This window comes from Chiloscyllium punctatum, chromosome 39 (assembly GCF_047496795.1).
Source record: "Chiloscyllium punctatum isolate Juve2018m chromosome 39, sChiPun1.3, whole genome shotgun sequence".
NCBI lineage: Eukaryota > Metazoa > Chordata > Chondrichthyes > Orectolobiformes > Hemiscylliidae > Chiloscyllium > Chiloscyllium punctatum.
The window spans coordinates 11994692-12011933 of NC_092777.1; the positions used below are offsets into that span (position 1 = coordinate 11994692).

A 17242-nucleotide genomic window follows, 5' to 3' on the forward strand; every position below is an offset into this window, starting at 1 on the left:
CAAAGCTTTTCACCTTGCAAACATCAGGACAAATGCAAGAATGCCAAATGATCACAAGAATTTATACAGCAGGAGAAAAAGGTGATGAATCGACAGCTTGTAATTTTGAAATTTGATGAGTGTAAGATCAGAAAGCTTTAACATGTCTCTCTCTCTTCAATGAGATCTCTCTGATATCCTTATTCTGAATCCATATAGATTTGATTTCCATTGGCTTCACTTGGTGTACATTGCAATGTAACTGGATTTTGAGGTTCCTGGTTCAGTAATGTTGCCTGTGATTCATTTCGCTAGTGATCCTGAACCCCAGATACTGGATTACCAGACTCAACAGTACAAGCTGTTTCCACTGCTGGTGACAGCCTATGCCTTCCGGTTTGTTGGAAACTTCATGAGGGAAACGTACCATCGTATTACCGGGGACATGAATGATGGAGACTACAGCCAGTTACCTGAGGTATGGAGGGTGCTACATTATTCTGATCACTGTACTGCATTTGCCTCTGTGGCATCTGTGAGATATCTGTAATGGTTCCACTTCACTCCAAAATGTTCTGTGGTGTCCAGTGATCCAACGCTCCTTCAACCTGTCTTCGAACAGAATCATAGAATGCATAATGCCAATAGAGAATGACAATTCACTATTGATATCTTGGTTAAGATTTCGTACCAATTCCCCTTCACCCAGAATTCTGCCATCCTCTTTTGCCAGTGGAAGGAGTACCTTCAAGGCTGGTTACTCCCCTTTGAAACTTGCTCCAGTCCTGGTTGCAACTTGTTTGAGTGTAGATGGTGAGGTTGCTTGAGACATGCAGCCAGATGTAGCTGTCTGTTTCACTCACTGTTGTCCAACCGTTGAGTTTTGCCCTATGCCTCGGTGTCCTCACCCACCATCTTAAAGAAAGGCGCAGATTTCCTGAGATGTGGCATTCTTATGCGGATAGCCACTCAGCCTTTTTTTTAAGCAAAAGAACGGAGTTCCTCATTCCACTTAGGCCTCCCTCCAAGAAACAGAGGCATACTTCCAGTCGCTCATCTCTTTCATAGTGCAGAGCTGCCACAAGAAGGCAAATCACACCACGCCCAACCCTCAAAACCCCCCGTCACAGCAGTCAGCTACTGCAGTTCGGAAATCTAAAAGTCCAGACAGGCACTCTGACAGCTGCTGTCAACCTGTGACTGAGTTAAGTGGATGCAAAAGAAAAGTTGATTCTAGTCTGGGGAGGGGTGGGGAATGTGCTATGAGTGTTAGTCCCTGTTTCAAACCAGGTGCTGTGGTGGTGATGGTAGTGGGCTAGTGGTTTTGGGGTTGTGCGGTGATCGGGTGCTGTGGGGGTTGGTATGAGGGAAGGAGGATAGAGTGTGAAAGAGCCTTCATGTGGACTTTGGCAGCAAGTGAAGGTGGCTCAGCAACACTTTCTGAAGGGCACGTAGAATTGGACCATAAATAGTAGCCTTGGCATGTCCTGATAATTGTTAAAAGGCCATTCTGGGAGCCTAAGCGTCGTTATTTCAGTTCAGCTTCTGGTGCATATGTTTCTCTGATCACTCCCACCCTTAAACACCGTTCATGCTGCATCTCCCTGGAGTACACTGACCAGGGGAGAAAATTGATGGTCGAGACTGAAAGGACTGAATTTCTTCCCCCCTCCTAGTCACAGCATAATGACTTTGGGTGCATTCCCTCAAACCATAATGTCAGTACCTATGTACAGTAATGCAATACAGTGGAGCAGAAAGCTAAGAAGCTCCTATAACAGGTTCAGTCAGGAGCAGATCTCATCTTTCTACACTGACTGTCAAAATATCAGTTTTAGTCACTGTCTGGGAGACCATACATGATCTTCCACAGTGCTGACCAGCAGTACAACAGGTATGTTGATATTAGGTGTGGAACTAATTTGTTAATTGATATCTAGGAAGTGAAAGAGACCTTTCTGCTCCTCAGTGCTGTTCCATTGTTAGTTTAGATCACGGCTATTTCTGTTTTGTTGCAGTCAGTTGGTTTTCTGCTTTGCAAGGCCCCTTTTAGAAGCACAACATAGTTATGCACACACTAAAATTAGAGGTAGCATTGGCCCTATGTTGCCTGTTTGTTTATTACATGAAGTGCCCTGGATCACTTCCTGAAGTGCACTTCTCAGGATAGAATGCAATGCTCAGATCATCCGGAGCTTTTAAGGCCACTGTAATTTCTCTGGCTGCCAAATTTATATTTGATTGCCTTCTGCCCTCTGGCAGCCTCTGTGCTCATGGTTATTGTCTGATTCCAGCTCCATGCTCTCTCTGCTGGCTTGAAAGCCTTCACCAGCTGGGTGGCCAGTGCTGGCATTGAGGAGTGTCGAATGGCTTGTGGTGGTCATGGGTATTCACGGTCCAGTGGTCTTCCAGACATTTACGTCACATTCTCACCCAGCTGCACATATGAAGGAGAGAACACAGTCATGATGTTGCAGACAGCAAGGTAAGGAATCAGCTGCACGCATTGGAGTGTGTCAGACTCTGTCCTTTGGTGCATACACTTCTGGGGGTCAGCTGATCTCATGATGTTGGATTCAGCTCACTTTCTTGTGGGATATTCATTCTCTGTTTTGAAGCCTAATGTAAAGCCTACCATTGCCTTTTAGGAGCATAAGAACAGTGTAGACCATTCAGCCCGTCAAATCTGCCCTGCCATTAAATACAGGTATAAATTTGGAAGCCATAAAAATCACAACAGCCTAAATGCAATCAAGGCTGTTGGAATACTTCAGTATCTTTTATTCTCCATAACACTGTGTACCATCGGTAGTCAGAAATCTATCAATCTCTACTTTAAAGATATTCAAAGACTGAGCTTCCACAGCTCTCTGTGGTGGAGAATTCCAATGGTTTACAACCCTCTAATTAAAAATTGTCCCCTCCACTCAGTGGCATTGCCTTTCTTTTTGCCCTGGCTCCAGAAACCTCTTAGCTGCATCTACCCTGTCTATCCCTTTAAGTTTAGTAAGTTGCAATGAAGTCGCTTCTCATTCTTTGAAACTCTCGAACATAGGGCCAGTTTAGTCAATCTCTCTGTGTAAAACAGTCCTGCCATCCTGAGAAACAGTTTGGTGAACCTTTGTTGCACGCTCTCTGTGGTGATAATATCTTTATTGAGGTAGAGACTAAAATTGCATGCAGTACTCCAGGCGCAGTCTAACCAAGCTCCGAATGAATTGCAGCAAGATTTCACCACTCCTGTACTCCAATCCTCTTGCAATAAAGGCTAATATTCCATTCACCTTAACTTGCTGTAGCTGCATGTCATCCCTCTGATTTATTGACAAGTAATACCTAGCTCCCTTTGTACATCTACACCTTCCAGCCTCATATCATTTGATAAATACTCTGCACGTCTTCTTCCTACCATAGTGAATAGCCTCACATTTTGCCACATTGTATTACAATTGTCATGTTCTTATCCATCCACTAAGTCTGTCCATGTCTTCTTGAAGCCACTTTACATCTTCCTCTCTTACACATTCCCAATTGGCTTTGTATCATCTGCAAATTTGGAAATGTTATGTTTTGTCCCCAACCTCCAACCTATCTTTTCCTTGTTCAGAGATGTTATTACGCATCTCTGGAGCAGGTGGGACTTGATCCCAGGCCTCCTGGTCCAGGGGGAGGGACTCCTCCTCTGCGCCACAAGAGGTTCTCTCCAACCTCCTAATCACTGATTATGTATCGTGAACAGCTCAGGCCCAAGTGCTGATCCTTGTGGTTTTTCACTAGTCACAGTCTGTCAAGGTGAGGGTGACCCATTTATTCCTCCTCTCTGGCTAATTGACAATCGTTAACTCATGCTGGTACATTACCTCCTATCCTACGTGCTTTAATTTTCCTAACCACCACCTGTGGGGAACTTTATGAACAGCCTTCACACCATGTCCATTGACTCTCCTTTCTCAACTTTGTTGGTAGCATCTTCCGAACAAAACCACCGAAGCATTCATCAAACATGATATCCCGTTCACAAATCCATGCTGACCTTGCCCAATCAGCTCTTTCTCAACCAGGTGTCTTTTTATTGCAGCTTTTAAGATAAATTCTAGTATTTTCCCTGCTACTAATATAAGGTAACAGGTCTGTAATTCCCTCTTTATTTTTCAGTCACTCCCTTCTTGAATAGTTGGGCAACATTTGCCAACTTCTAATCCACAGTAATCAATGCAGAATCGATAAGATTTCAAGATAATCACCAATGCAGCAGCTATCTCTATCGCCACCGCCTTCAACACTCTGGGATGAAAGTTATTTCTCAGGTTCTAGGGATTTAGCAAAAACCTTCAGCCCCACTAACTTCTCCAGCCCACTCTTCTAACAAACACTAATTTTGTTCAACTCCTCATTTTCCCTGGTCACTTGGATCTGTAAATGTGGGAGAGTTCTGGGAACTTAGGGATAGCAGAAAAATCAAAGTAATTAAGCTTCTCTGCCATTTCTCTATTCCCTAATGGTTATGTTTGTATGTTTATAAATTCTACTGACTCTGCCTTTCATGGACCCATATATGTTTTAACCAAACATTTTCCCTTTTTACACACCTATGGAAGTTTTTACAGTTAATTTTACTTTTTTTGCTCAGTTGCGTTCCTATTCTATTCATCCTTTTTACAATCAATTTCTTGGTCCTCCCATGCTGTATTCCACAAACATCCCAACTCTCAGAATTACCGCTGTTTCTTCTTATTGACCTTATCTTTTTATCATCGTGACCACATTGTACCTTCGGCACCTAGAATAGGCCCTCCCAAACTGGCTGAAGAACTCCTCTGATGGTCACAGGTCCAGCTGTTGGAGTCACAAGGCTCTGAGGCAGCCAGTAGTCATCATTGGAACTCAGTGTCAATTCTAACAACTGCAAGGCAACTTTAATACCACATGAGGTTTTTTTTGGTGGGTGTGGCCTAATGGATATAATTTTGAGGCCTGATTGCTGCTGCTAAAAAGAAAAACAATTTTGAAGGTAGGTTTTTAATTTGCAAAAATCCCTGCGATTTAAACAATTCCCCTCATGTTGAACTTCTCCTTTCCGTGCTATTCAGGAGCTGCAGTTTAGTCCCCCTACCCAAGGTCAGATGAAGTCTGAGGTGTTACAATAGGGCTGTAGCAGAAAAATGTTTGGGAAGCGCTGACCTATTAGCAGATTTACTTGGCTGCTGTATCCTTTAATTTGCAAAGTTAACTGCATTTTAAAGGTATCCATTGGGTGTCTAAATGGGCTTAACAGAAAATCCCAACTTCAGGCCTGAGAGAGTTGCTGAGTAATGAGATTGCCTCATCTGTCCCTGTACCTCAAGCACTGTCTATACCTGTGTCTGATAATTGATTGTTTTCCATAACCCAGGTAATTGAGCTATCAGCCACAGCAGTTGAGTCCTCCTGCTTATTTGTAATTCCCTGGTTTGTCATGTCATGTATTGTCCTACAATTGGCATGTTTTCTGCATTGCTGCCTCACTGTTAGATAAACCCCAAGTCAAAATGAGATCATGGTATCAGAAAGTTGCGATATTTTCAGAACAACAGAAACCCAGTACAGGTCTTGAACAGCTTAGGGCCAGGGGATTGCAATGTATTAAAAGCAAGATACTGAGATTAGCAAACTGAAAAAGAGTGCTGGGGGAGGTATAGCAGCATCTGTAGAGGAGAAGTTATGTATTGCCACAATCAGATTCTTAATCATCTAGAAATAACCAGTGGTGCATCTTAAGCCTTAGTTTCACCTTACCACGGGTTTATAATTACTATAGAACTGCTGTTGGTTTGTTTTTTAACCTGTTGTTTTACTAACCTAAGTCATCTCAATTTGCCAATCTGTAGGTGTGGGAGTCTGGACTGTGTTCAGTATCGCTACAGATCTCATTTTCTCCTTCACTGCCACTCTGCACACTGCAGCCTTCCAGCTGACCTGAAGTCAGTTTTGCTTTGTGCCTCAGTTATGAGTCTTCAGTGTTCTGATGATGCAGGCTCCACTCAGCTCCCTGCAATCTCAACCGGCTGCAGCAGTGATTGGGTGTGTGACATGTCTGCTGCCAGGTGCCTACTTCCCTAATGATTGCAGCACTCGTATTGCCTTCATAAAGGAGTGCTTTTCCTATGTGTGGCAGTACGGAATCAGCTTAGACTTAATACCAGGGTAATACAGTGCATGAAACTCACCAGACAGAGAAATGGAGCTATTAGCTCTTTCAAAGAGCTGACACCAGCACTGATGGCTGAATGACCTCCTCCTGTATGGTATGATCTAGTGTTCTGCTAATTTGCTTTTCTCTCCATCTGCACTATTTTGACCCCTATTGCTTTCTTCATGTGCATTGCTAGTGATGGATTATTTGCTTCCTGGTGCATTGCAGGTACCTGTTCAAGAGTTATACCCAGGCAAAGTCTGGTCAGAAGCTAGTGGGCACTGTCTCATACCTGAATGACCTGTGCAGCCACATCCAGCCCCAGCAGGTGGCCAGTCAACCAATGGTGGTAGACATCAATGACATCAGCAGCTTAGTGGAAGCGTACCAGCTGCGAGCTGCGAAGTGAGTACCAGGGAGGGGAGCTGTGGTAACCTGGTCAGGTTTCCCAATTTGGTTTGCCCATGTCTGTCATAACTTTTTGTAAGAGATTAATGGTACAGGATAAGAACATTGTCACTTTAAAGCCCTTTGGGATGTTCTAATGTCTTGTGGTAAATTCAATCATCTGTCTGACAGTGAGACATGAGAGATGTTCCAATGTGCTGCAATTCCTGACTGCCAGCAAATATATTTACATATAAAACTCTTTTGCTTCATCTGAATTGTTGATGAATATGGCAGAAAACTGAGGCCTCAGTGCTGATCCCTGCAGGATGCCAGTATACCACTAGTTTCATCTTTAACTTCCTGCTTTCTGTCTGTTTTCTTTTAACTAATTCCATTGGCACATCACAGGATTGTTCTCAACTCCACGTATTTGTATTCTTGCCCAGTCATTGGCTGTCATTTTCTGGATAGTCTGAGATTGCCTTCCTCTCCTGCCCCTCGGAAGCCCTGACTCTGTATGGAAGCTGTCTGGGGAATGTACGTTGCCACTGGGTAATTGCCCAACACCAGGAACATTCTGAAAAAGGCTCAACTCTGAGTTAAGAGCCTGAAACTCGAGAGGGTTCTAACTTGCAGTTAACCATGAAATGTTGGAGGGATATTAACCTGCTCTAACTCCTGGGTCACTGTGGCACTAACCACACCCCTCCCCACAACTCCCGTTGACCTTGCCATTTCTTCTAGCTGCCCCCTTCCTCCCCTCTTTACCAACTTTCACAAGTACACATTCATTTATATGCTGAGTCTAACACAACAAGATACTTTGGGTCATGTAACTTTACTTCATGCAATGTGGCAGCTGGTGCCATAAAAAAAGATTTGTTGCAGTGAGTCTCTTCATTGGAAATTCTCTCAGGACAGATATTACAATACTGGTATTGTCACTAGACTAGTAATCCAGAACTGCTGGCTAATGTTTTGGGGCAAACATTCAAATCCCACCATGGCAGATGATGAAATTTGATTTCAATCAAAATCTGAAATTAAAAGCTTAATGCCAGACATGTAAGCACTGTCAATTATTGTAAAACCTCATCTGGTTCACCTTCTGAATGCGTTCTAGAAGCAATCTCTATGAATAGCACCCATAAGTCATGTTTATCCACCACTTTAGTAACTTCTTAAAAGCATTCAGACAAGCTTATCCAACATGCCCTAACATTTACAGATCCATACTGACTCATTCTGATCAGCTCGTTTCACTAGTTGCTCCCTCAGTCACTTGGTCTGCCATCACAGAATAGTTACAGCACAGAAGGAGGCCTTTTGGCCCATTGTTCTGTGCTGGCTCTGCTGACACTTCATGCCACTTCCCTGGCTTCTCCCAGTAGCCATGGGCATTCCTCCTTTTCAATATGATTATTCAGTTCTCTCTTTGAAATCTCAAACCAACTCTGTCTGCACCAGACTCTCTGGATTCCAGACCCTGACCTGTTAAAACCTTTTACTCGCCTCACCACTGATTCTTTTGCCAACCTGTACCCCCTTGTTCTCGATTCTTCAACAACATGACTGGTTTCTCATTATCTGCGCTCTCCAGGTCCCTTGTGCTTTTCAACACCCCAGTCAGATCTCTTAAAGTTTCCTTTTCCAACAAAGACCATCCTAAGTTCTCCAAGTGCTGGAGAAACCAAGTTGGTCAGGTAGAATCTGTGGGGATAAAATACAGAGATCATACTCTGAAGTGGAACTCAATATTGAGTCCTGAATACTGTCTAAATAAGAAATAAGGTGGTGTTGGTCCAGCCTGCATTGTGTTTGGTAGGGATACAATAACAGGTTAGAAATGTTAGAATGGAAGCAAGGTTGTTTATTGAAATCGCAAGCAATTGGAAGATTGTCATTCCTATAAACATTCTTCTGGCCAGAGAGGAGGTTTACAGTAAAGCTTTTGGTCTCACTAATTTAAAGGAGATGCCATTGTGAGCAACAAGTACATTATCCAGTGTCTTAGTCGATCACTAGACCATTTTCTTCAAGCAAGAGAGTGATTGTAAAAACATGTCAAGTCATTCCTTCCTGACTTACCTTCCTGAGTTACCTGTTTTCTTGCTCCCAGTGCCCAGCATCATTGGCCCTGGCTCTTCACTTAATCCACATAGCACCTGACCAATCCTGAAAGACAGCTTTGTCCTGTGAGAAATATATAGCTGAAATCCATTCTGTTTTTCTCAGTCCAACAAGGCAAAGATGAGTGTGTGAAACTAACACTGCCCTAACCTCCAGCATTCAGAGGTCAGGCTTGAGACTGTAGACTTGCAAAGTATCTGTTATACACTGTGCCTGTTGATGCCCTGTGTAATCGTTCCTCTTGCTTATCCCACTCCGTGTTTCCCAGCCTGGTTGAGGCAGCTGCACGGAATTATCGCATGGAACTGGGACGCAGGAAAAACAAAGAGGAAGCCTGGAACAGCACGTCTATTGACCTAGTCAGAGCATCGGGGGTGAGTTGCCCTTGGTTAGGATGGTGTCTCCTCATCTGAGGAAAGTTGATTTCCCTTTCCTCCCTCACCTCCCCTGCCTCCTCATAGCCCATCCATTCCTCTCTTTCTTTCAAAGCTAAATTTCTGCTTCCCCTCCTTTATGTTTGGATATGACTCCCTTCCTTCTGGGTTGGTGTGAGTCAGGATACCTGTGACTGAAACATTGAATCACGGCAGGTCTTTGTAGATTGTCAGTGCGATTTTTAACAATTGCAATCACTTTATGAAGCCAAGAGGTGGTGTGTGGTGAAGCTATCAGGCTCGTCATTGCTGAGTGTAATGTTTGACTCGGGACTGGATAATGATTATAAGTTGGAAGCATTGCACTTACTTTCACTGGTGTTGTTTGTGTGGGGACAGATTGAAAGTACTTGTTTAGAGCAGGGTGGCACCCCTTAGACATTGTGCAAAATGAGGGTTGTAGTACCCTTGCAATTCAGAAACCCATCCCTTTACTCCTGTCTAATCATGTTCTGTGTCTTATTTCTTTTTGTGTAGGATGTGTAACTGCAGGCGTTTGTTTAATTGCTCTTGTTCTCCTCTTCCTTAGGCTCACTGCCACTACGTGGTGGTGAAGTTGTTTGCAGCCAAACTGTCTGAGATCACAGACACTGCAATCCACGATGTTCTTAGCACTCTGTGCCTGATGTATGCGCTGTATGGAATTAGCAAGAACTCTGGAGATTTCCTGCATGTGAGTGGATGCTAAATCAAAACCTTGGTTGTATGGTTACAAAGACCTTAGAGACACAGTGAAAGTCATTATACAGTGTGTCAGTCTTGTGGGAACTTAACAGGGATTGGAATTACATCTAATTCATAACATTTTAATATGATGCCTTTTAGAAAGTCCAAAAACAGACTGAAGGTGTAATGAGAAGGGAGCAAGAGACTGAGATCCAATATTCATTGAAAGCCATAGCATTTGCTTCAGTTACCATAACCATCCTATATATCTGTGATATATTAAAATATGGGTCTGTTAACGTCTTCAGTATAGACTTTTCTATTATAGATTCATCTCAATATTTATAATGGAAAATGCCAATGTAATATTGTCATGCTGTAATTACATCTTTTGTCCACTAGTATTGATAGTACCACATCAGGTTTAACATAAGAAACAGGCACAGGAGGACACCATTTAGTCCCCTCAAGACTGCTCAGTCACTTCAATAAGATTGTGGCCACTATGATCTTGACTCCCAGTCTACTTCCCAGCCAGCTATCCCCATCGTTTTTGATTCCCTTTTGATCAAAAATCTATCTTTTTTCCTAAAGTGGGCAGGTCCTTATTCCAAAACTGTGCCCCCATCCCAGTTCCAGACTCTCAGTGACTGTCAAGTGCTCACAAATTTTACTAAGTTCAGTGGGGTTACCTCATTCTTTTAAACCCCAACATGTATAGACCCAATTTGTTCAACCTTTCATGCAGCTCCCTCTGCCTCAACTCCAGTAGAGAAACTCCAGTATCCTCAACAGTGACCTCTAAGCTTCCCAATAGCTGTAATTTTGTTATTCAGTTTTGATATAGAATTAAAGCAATGTACATATATGATTTCAAAATAGGAAGCAACTTGCATCTCTTCACTTGTGTTCAATTATTCCTGTCGTCTAACTCCCACTTCTAGTGTTATGACCCTTCTTTGATAGCTTGTCTTCCCAACATTTGGGATTGCTCTCCAATTCTGTGGTTAGTAACTAGTCCATGTAGTTGAGGGACAGGTTAGATGCTGTTTCACAACATGAAATTCTAGGCTGAGGAAGGTATGTGCTCTGGGAGAAACGAGCTGCAACGTAGGCTTTTGCTGGACCATAGGAAGAGTTGGCTAGTGTTGTGTCTCCTTGGCTGTGCTGGGGCATGCTTTATAATATCCTGTTGTCCTGTGCAGGCTGGGATCCTGAATGACTTGCACATTTCCCATGTTCACCAGCGGGTGAAGGAGCTGCTCGCTGTGATCCGACCCAATGCCGTCGCTCTCGTTGATGCCTTTGATTACCCCGACGCAGTTCTTGCATCGGTGCTCGGGCGTTACGATGGGAATGTTTATGAACACATGTTTGAATGGGCGAAGAGATCACCTCTAAATAAAACCGAGGTAAGTATGTCTAGCAGGCGATGATCAGTCAGACATATTGGAACTTCCCCAGTATGGGGAGGTAGATGTTGGAACAGTGGGTTGTCATCTTGGGGCCAGATTGAAGCGGACAAACACCTTGCTGTTTTCGGACTCCTATGTGAAATGAGCTTGGATATTACCACACCACTCTCGTTGGCTCTCCCACTCAAACCTGTTAAGTTGAGGTATGGTGGGAGATTAAAAATTATTTGGTCAATTGGGACTCCCAGAACCTTTACAGGGTCAGGGTGATAAATGTTTCAGCCCATTAAGACAACATTTAGTGCCTTTATTCATCAGCCGTGTAGACTAATCCCATTCTTCCCCTAAATATTCCCCTCTCTTATGGACTCGACCTCAACAACTATTTGTGGCTGAGATTTCCATGTCCTGACTGGCCTGGGTGTGAAAGTACTTCTTTGTGTCTCTGCCTTTAATTCTTATTTTAACAAGCCTCTCAGATGTCCTCCTCTTATTGTCCATTAAATCTCCATAAAGGATGTTTTACTTGGCATCCAGCATCCTTTCCCTGACAGAGATACAGATGCATTCCGTCCCATGCACTGACCACCAGAACAAAGAATCAATTCAGTGGAGTTTGGGAATTCTGTTTCCTTACATCTGTATTATCGAAACCTTGAAGTTTGTGAGGCCATGACATAGCTATGCTGTTTGACAGTATGGTCCACTCCTGACAGTGGGTTTAAAAATTTATTTGAAATCAGCCGGTTTGGAAATGCTGTGACATCTATGTGGCAGCTGGGACTGGAATCGACACCTCTGGGTCAGGGGTAGGGATACTACCCTAACCCTAACTCATCAGCCCTGATGTATTATCCATCAGTTTGGAGTTATGGTGCGTCTCCAGGGTCTTGATTTGCTGGGAGTGTGTTGAATGTTATGAGTGAGAATTCACCAGTGCTTATGTGAACAAGAGAGAGATTTGGAGGTTTGGTTTCTGAGGACTGACCATCTGTTTCTTCTTCTTCCTAGGTTCACCAGTCATTCTACAAATATCTGAAACCTCTGCAGTCCAAGCTGTGAGGCTGTAACTGTTCTTTGTCTAAGAAATTGTATCCAGCTACCAATCAAATTCTCAAAGTTTTCTAATCAGCCTGTTCAGAGGTGGTATTACACACATCTCTGGGGCACTTGAACTTGGGGCGTCCTGGTTCCAAATCAAATTCTAAACATTTAATTTTGATTCTTGGTGTCTCTGACCTCTCAGTCTCGTTTCCTGAATGGCAGAAGTAGCTCTTTTTAACGGTTGCCGAGTGAATTCTTTTTCCTGCCCCCTCCCTCATACTGTGTACTATTACAGTTGTATCATCAGACTTTGGAACTGGAGTTGAAAATGTGTAATCTGCAGATTTTGTGTCCATTACTCCCTGCTGAGCATGGCAGCACCTCTGTGGAGCATTCCGCAGTGCACGGGCCGTGATGCAGCAGCAAATGAGAGGAATCAGCTTCAGTTTCTGCTCCTGATAAAAACTACCACAGTATTTGCAGGCTGTGCCCAGTGTCAGAGTAATTAGTGATTCAGAGATATAAAGACCAGCACCAGTGTTCAAAGCAAAAGCTCTCTGAGACTGGGATTGGGTGGGAGGGAGGTCAGAAATAAGTCTGCTGTTGAGCACTCGGTGGCTTTTTAGAGGAATGGCATAATCAGGTATTCAGGTTTGGGGTCTGTATTGTTTTAGCCAGACTGAATGACTGTTCCTCTATAAATGTGAAGGATTTTGCAATAATTCTAACTGTTGTGGTTCTGTTCGCCGAGCTGGGAACTTGTGTTGTAGACATTTCGTCCCCTGCCTAGGTGACATCCTCAGTGCTTGGGAGCCTCCTGTGAAGCGCTTCTGTGCTGTTTCCTCCGGCATTTATAGTGGCCTGTCTCTGCCGCTTCCAGTTGTCAGTTTGAGCTGTCCACTGTAGTGGCCAGTATATTGGGTCCAGGTCGATGTGTTTGTTGATAGAATCTGTGGATGAGTGCCATGCCTCTAGGAATTCCCTAGTTGTTCTCTGTTTGGCTTGTCCTATAATAGTAGTGTTGTCCCAGTCGAACTCATGTTACTTGTCATCTGCGTGTGTGGTTACTAAGGAGAGCTGGTCGTGTCATTTCGTGGCTAGTTGGTGTTCATGGATACGGATCGCTAGCTGTCTTCCTGTTTGTCCTATGCAGTGTTTTGTGCAGTCCTTGCATGGGATTTTGTACACTACGTTGGTTTTGCTCATGCTGGGTATCGGGTCCTTTGTCCTGGTGAGTTGTCTGAGAGTGGCTGTTGGTTTGTGTGCTGTTATGAGTCCTAGTGGTCGCAGTAGTCTGGCTGTCAGCTCAGAAATGCTCCTGATGTATGGTAGTGTGGCTAGTCGTTTGGGTTGTGGCATGTCCTCGTTCCGTTGTCTTTCCCTTAGGCATCTGTTGATGAAATTGTGGGGGTATCCGTTTTTGGTGAATACATTGTAGAGGTGTTCTTCCTCTTTTTGCAGTTCTGGTGTACTGCAGTATGTTGTGGCCTTTTTGAACAGTGTCTTGATGCAACTTCTTTTGTGTGTGTTGGGGTGGTTGCTCACCAGGACAAAGGACCTGATACCCAGCATGAGCAAAACCAACGTAGTGTACAAAATCCCATGCAAGGACTGCACAAAACACTGCATAGGACAAACAGGAAGACAGCTAGCGATCCGTATCCATGAACACCAACTAGCCACGAAACGACATGACCAGCTATCCTTAGTAACCACACATTTAGATGACAAGCAACATGAGTTCGACTGGGACAACACTACTATTATATGACAAGCCAAACAGAACAGCCAGTGAATTCCTAGAGGCATGGCACTCATCCACAGATTCAATCAACAAACACATCGACCTGGAGCTGAAAAACGTGTTGCTGGAAAAACACAGCAGGTCAGGCAGCATCCAAGGAGCAGGAGAATCGACGTTTCGGGCATAAGTCCTTCTTCAGGAATTGTTTTTCAGCTCTGATCTCCAGCATCTGCAGTCCTCACTTTCTCCACATCGACCTGGACCCAATATACCGTTCACTGCAGCAGACAGCTGGAACTGACAACTGGAAGCAGCAGAGACAAACCACTATAAATGCCGGAGGAAACATTACAGAAGCGCTTCACAGGAGGCTCCCAAGCACTGAGGATGTCACCTAGACAGGGGACGAAACGTCTGCAACACAAATTCCCAGCTTGGCGAACACAACCACAACAACGAGCACTTGAGCTACAAATCTTCTCACAAACTTTGAATAATTCTAACTGCCTGTGAGAGTCTGTACTGGTTAATTATGTTCCAGGGTTTGTTTGCCTCTGTTTTAAATAGGCTAACTCCAACTCTCCTGCAATGACAGTTTTCAGTGCACTGCTTCCCACTCTTGGGGGAAGGTGGTACAACAACTAGCAATTCTTTGCTGCCATTCCTGGGGCATGTCTGATTTGGCTGTCTGCACAAAATGGAATTGTAAAGTGGCTGAAGTTTTAAGAGATTGACTCCAAAAATGCGGCATCTTTATTGTCCCAAAGGACTTGCATTGGAAAAAAAAAGTTACTCTGAAATATTAACAGATATTAACAAACAAACTCCCTTCTTTGCACCAAACCATTTAGAGTACACGACACAACCAGCAGAACTCTCACCCAATCTGACTTGGATCCAGAAGATACATATACCTGAGCCACTAGTTGTTTATTTTTATAAGCCTGTCTTCAACGACAGGTTGTATTGTACAGCTGCTACTTTCACACACAACGGCTTAATGTTGTTGTGGCCAATTTAGAGTTTGGTTGCAATCTTGGCTGGTTTGTCAAAATTAAAGGGTCAGTGAGGTTACCTTCAAAAATGGAACAATTGATGCCAATTCCTTTTAGTGTCTGTAAATCACGGGTTTCAGTTTTTATTATCAATATGGCATTACAATCTCTGCAGAGATAAATAACTTCTGAAAAGCAATTTGAACAAAGAAAGGCATTGTAAAATTCCATATTTTAAAACTTCTCCTGTAAAAAAAGACTGAAAAAACACTATTAACTAAAACACTAGTTTATTTCTGTGGGCAACTTGTACTTTTAATATTAGAAAGTGACATTCCTCTTTTATACCCATCACCCTGTCTGAAGGATTACAGTCCTTTTAGTTGTTTCCTGATTCCAATGGTTCTCCTATTTCTGTTTCACTGAGGAGTAACTACAAGTAACCATCTTCTCTTAATTTTCATACAGTTTCAGAAGTTCACCAGCAGTAAAGCCAATCCCAATTATTACTTTTTCTCTTGGCCACACCAAGACAAATCTAGAATTCTCAGAAGACTGCAGGGTGTGTTTCTTTGACAGTCTGCTGTGATGACTTGCAAAGTCAAATGGCCTTTTCTCTCCACTGATTGTAGAGAACTGCTGTATTAGGTTCATTGACTTGTAGGCTGGTCTGTAAGCTGAGCTCAAAATTTGGCTTCCTTTGCCTACTTCTTGATGGCAGTGTGAAATATCTTGTATACAGGGAAAATGTTATTTGGCTATTGTTGAGAGCCCAACTCCCTTTCATCCTAGAAATAAACGGATAGTTGCAGCATAATTGTTCCTTCAGTATCTTTCTAGAACTTTAGGAGACTCTGTCTATTCATTGTAAATCCACGGGCACCTGCTATTGCCTCCAAATATCTTGCACCTTCTTCTGAATCGAACAATCTAGGTATTCTTTCACTCTCAAACAATCAATTCTGTCAGACTTACTGTTAGGTGACTTCAGAACAGCGACCATGACCCCAGGTTATGGACCATAAATTTAAGGATACAGTCACAACATACCATTGTAATACTCTATCAGTTGCAAAAGCATTGACTTGATATCCCCATTAATTTTTACTCCTGAATAGTTTAGTTCCCAGGGTATTCCAGTGGTGTCAACAACTCCGGAATGGGTATTGTGTTCTGATTTATGCTGTATCAGTTGCTTGTCACTGTCCCTCTGCGCTTCTTCATGGAGTAGGTGCAACAGAGTAATTTTGAGCCAGTTAGTTCATATTGATGCTGAATTTTGCCTCTTGATAATTGTACTTGGCGATGCAGACCAATCTCCTGTTCTGTTTCTAGTGTCTCCAGTAACTGTCTGCCTGGATTTCTCGCTTGTGCGCTCTCTCTTTCTCACTCTCATGCTCTATATTATGGTTGAATGTGCCAGGGGAGACTTAAGCTTGTTTGAAATAGAATCATCAGAATTGGGCAGGATGCAAGAAAAAAGCAAAACAAAGCATTTTAAAATAAATACAATATCCAGTTTTGCAATACACACCAAACTTTAACAAGCACTTAAATGCTTTCCTTGTGTATGGGATGAATTAGTTTTGCTCTGGGACTCTTGTTTTAAGTTTACACTAGTGGAGGGAGTGTATCATTGACTGTAAAATCATATCCCTGAAAGCCACAGTAGAAAATTAATATCAGGGCCTTCATTTACTTTTCAGACTGAGAGATCTGCATGGTCTCAGTCTCTCTTCCCCTTCCTTTTTTCCTCCTTATTCTTTATTTCACTCTTTGTCTCTTGCCTTTTAAACTCTCTTCAAGCTCACTGCTTTGTAATTGTGAAATTAAATAATATTTTCTTATCGATCCTCTTTAAATTCCTTTTGTTCCAAATCACCAGTTAAAGTATGGGCCACCACAAGAAAACATTGTACTGAGAGAAGTTAAATGCTGTTGTGGAATGAATTACTACAAAAAAGTTTATTTTTGTTAGATTCTTTAGGTTGAGTGTGGTAAATTAGCACAATCATAATATTTGTTTGCTGTGGGAGATTTTACTGTACTTTGCTGTTGAAATCTTGTGAACTGAAGAAGCTGCACGTGCTCAGCTTAAAAATCTCTGTGATGGAGGGATGATTCAATCCCATTTTAATGCATTAAAATCATTTTAAATGGTTTAATATCTATTAAATTCAGCAGGCTTGTGATGCGTGGGAATCATTTGGAGTCTCTGATCTCGGAGGCAGACTGCAGGACCTAGCACACTCGGCTGACTAGGACTTGTGCTG

At 42.9% G+C, this 17242-nt stretch overlaps 1 protein-coding gene across 5 annotated transcripts in view; it reads left to right on the top strand.

The window, feature by feature from the left end:
- The window catches only part of acox1 (acyl-CoA oxidase 1, palmitoyl), a 53423-nt gene extending 40395 nt beyond the window's left edge, over positions 1-13028 (top strand). For 3 of the 5 annotated variants that reach the window (XM_072558180.1, XM_072558181.1, XM_072558184.1), the window contains 7 exons: positions 295-457; positions 2274-2464; positions 6380-6556; positions 8940-9045; positions 9635-9778; positions 10977-11183; positions 12198-13028. In XM_072558180.1, the coding sequence (XP_072414281.1) occupies positions 295-457; positions 2274-2464; positions 6380-6556; positions 8940-9045; positions 9635-9778; positions 10977-11183; positions 12198-12248 (1039 nt within the window). In that variant the 3' untranslated portion in view covers positions 12249-13028. The remainder of the gene's footprint in view (positions 1-294; positions 458-2273; positions 2465-6379; positions 6557-8939; positions 9046-9634; positions 9779-10976; positions 11184-12197) is intronic. The other 2 variants (XM_072558179.1, XM_072558182.1) reach the window with 2 other exon arrangements.
- Positions 13029-17242: the final 4214 nt, after the last annotated feature.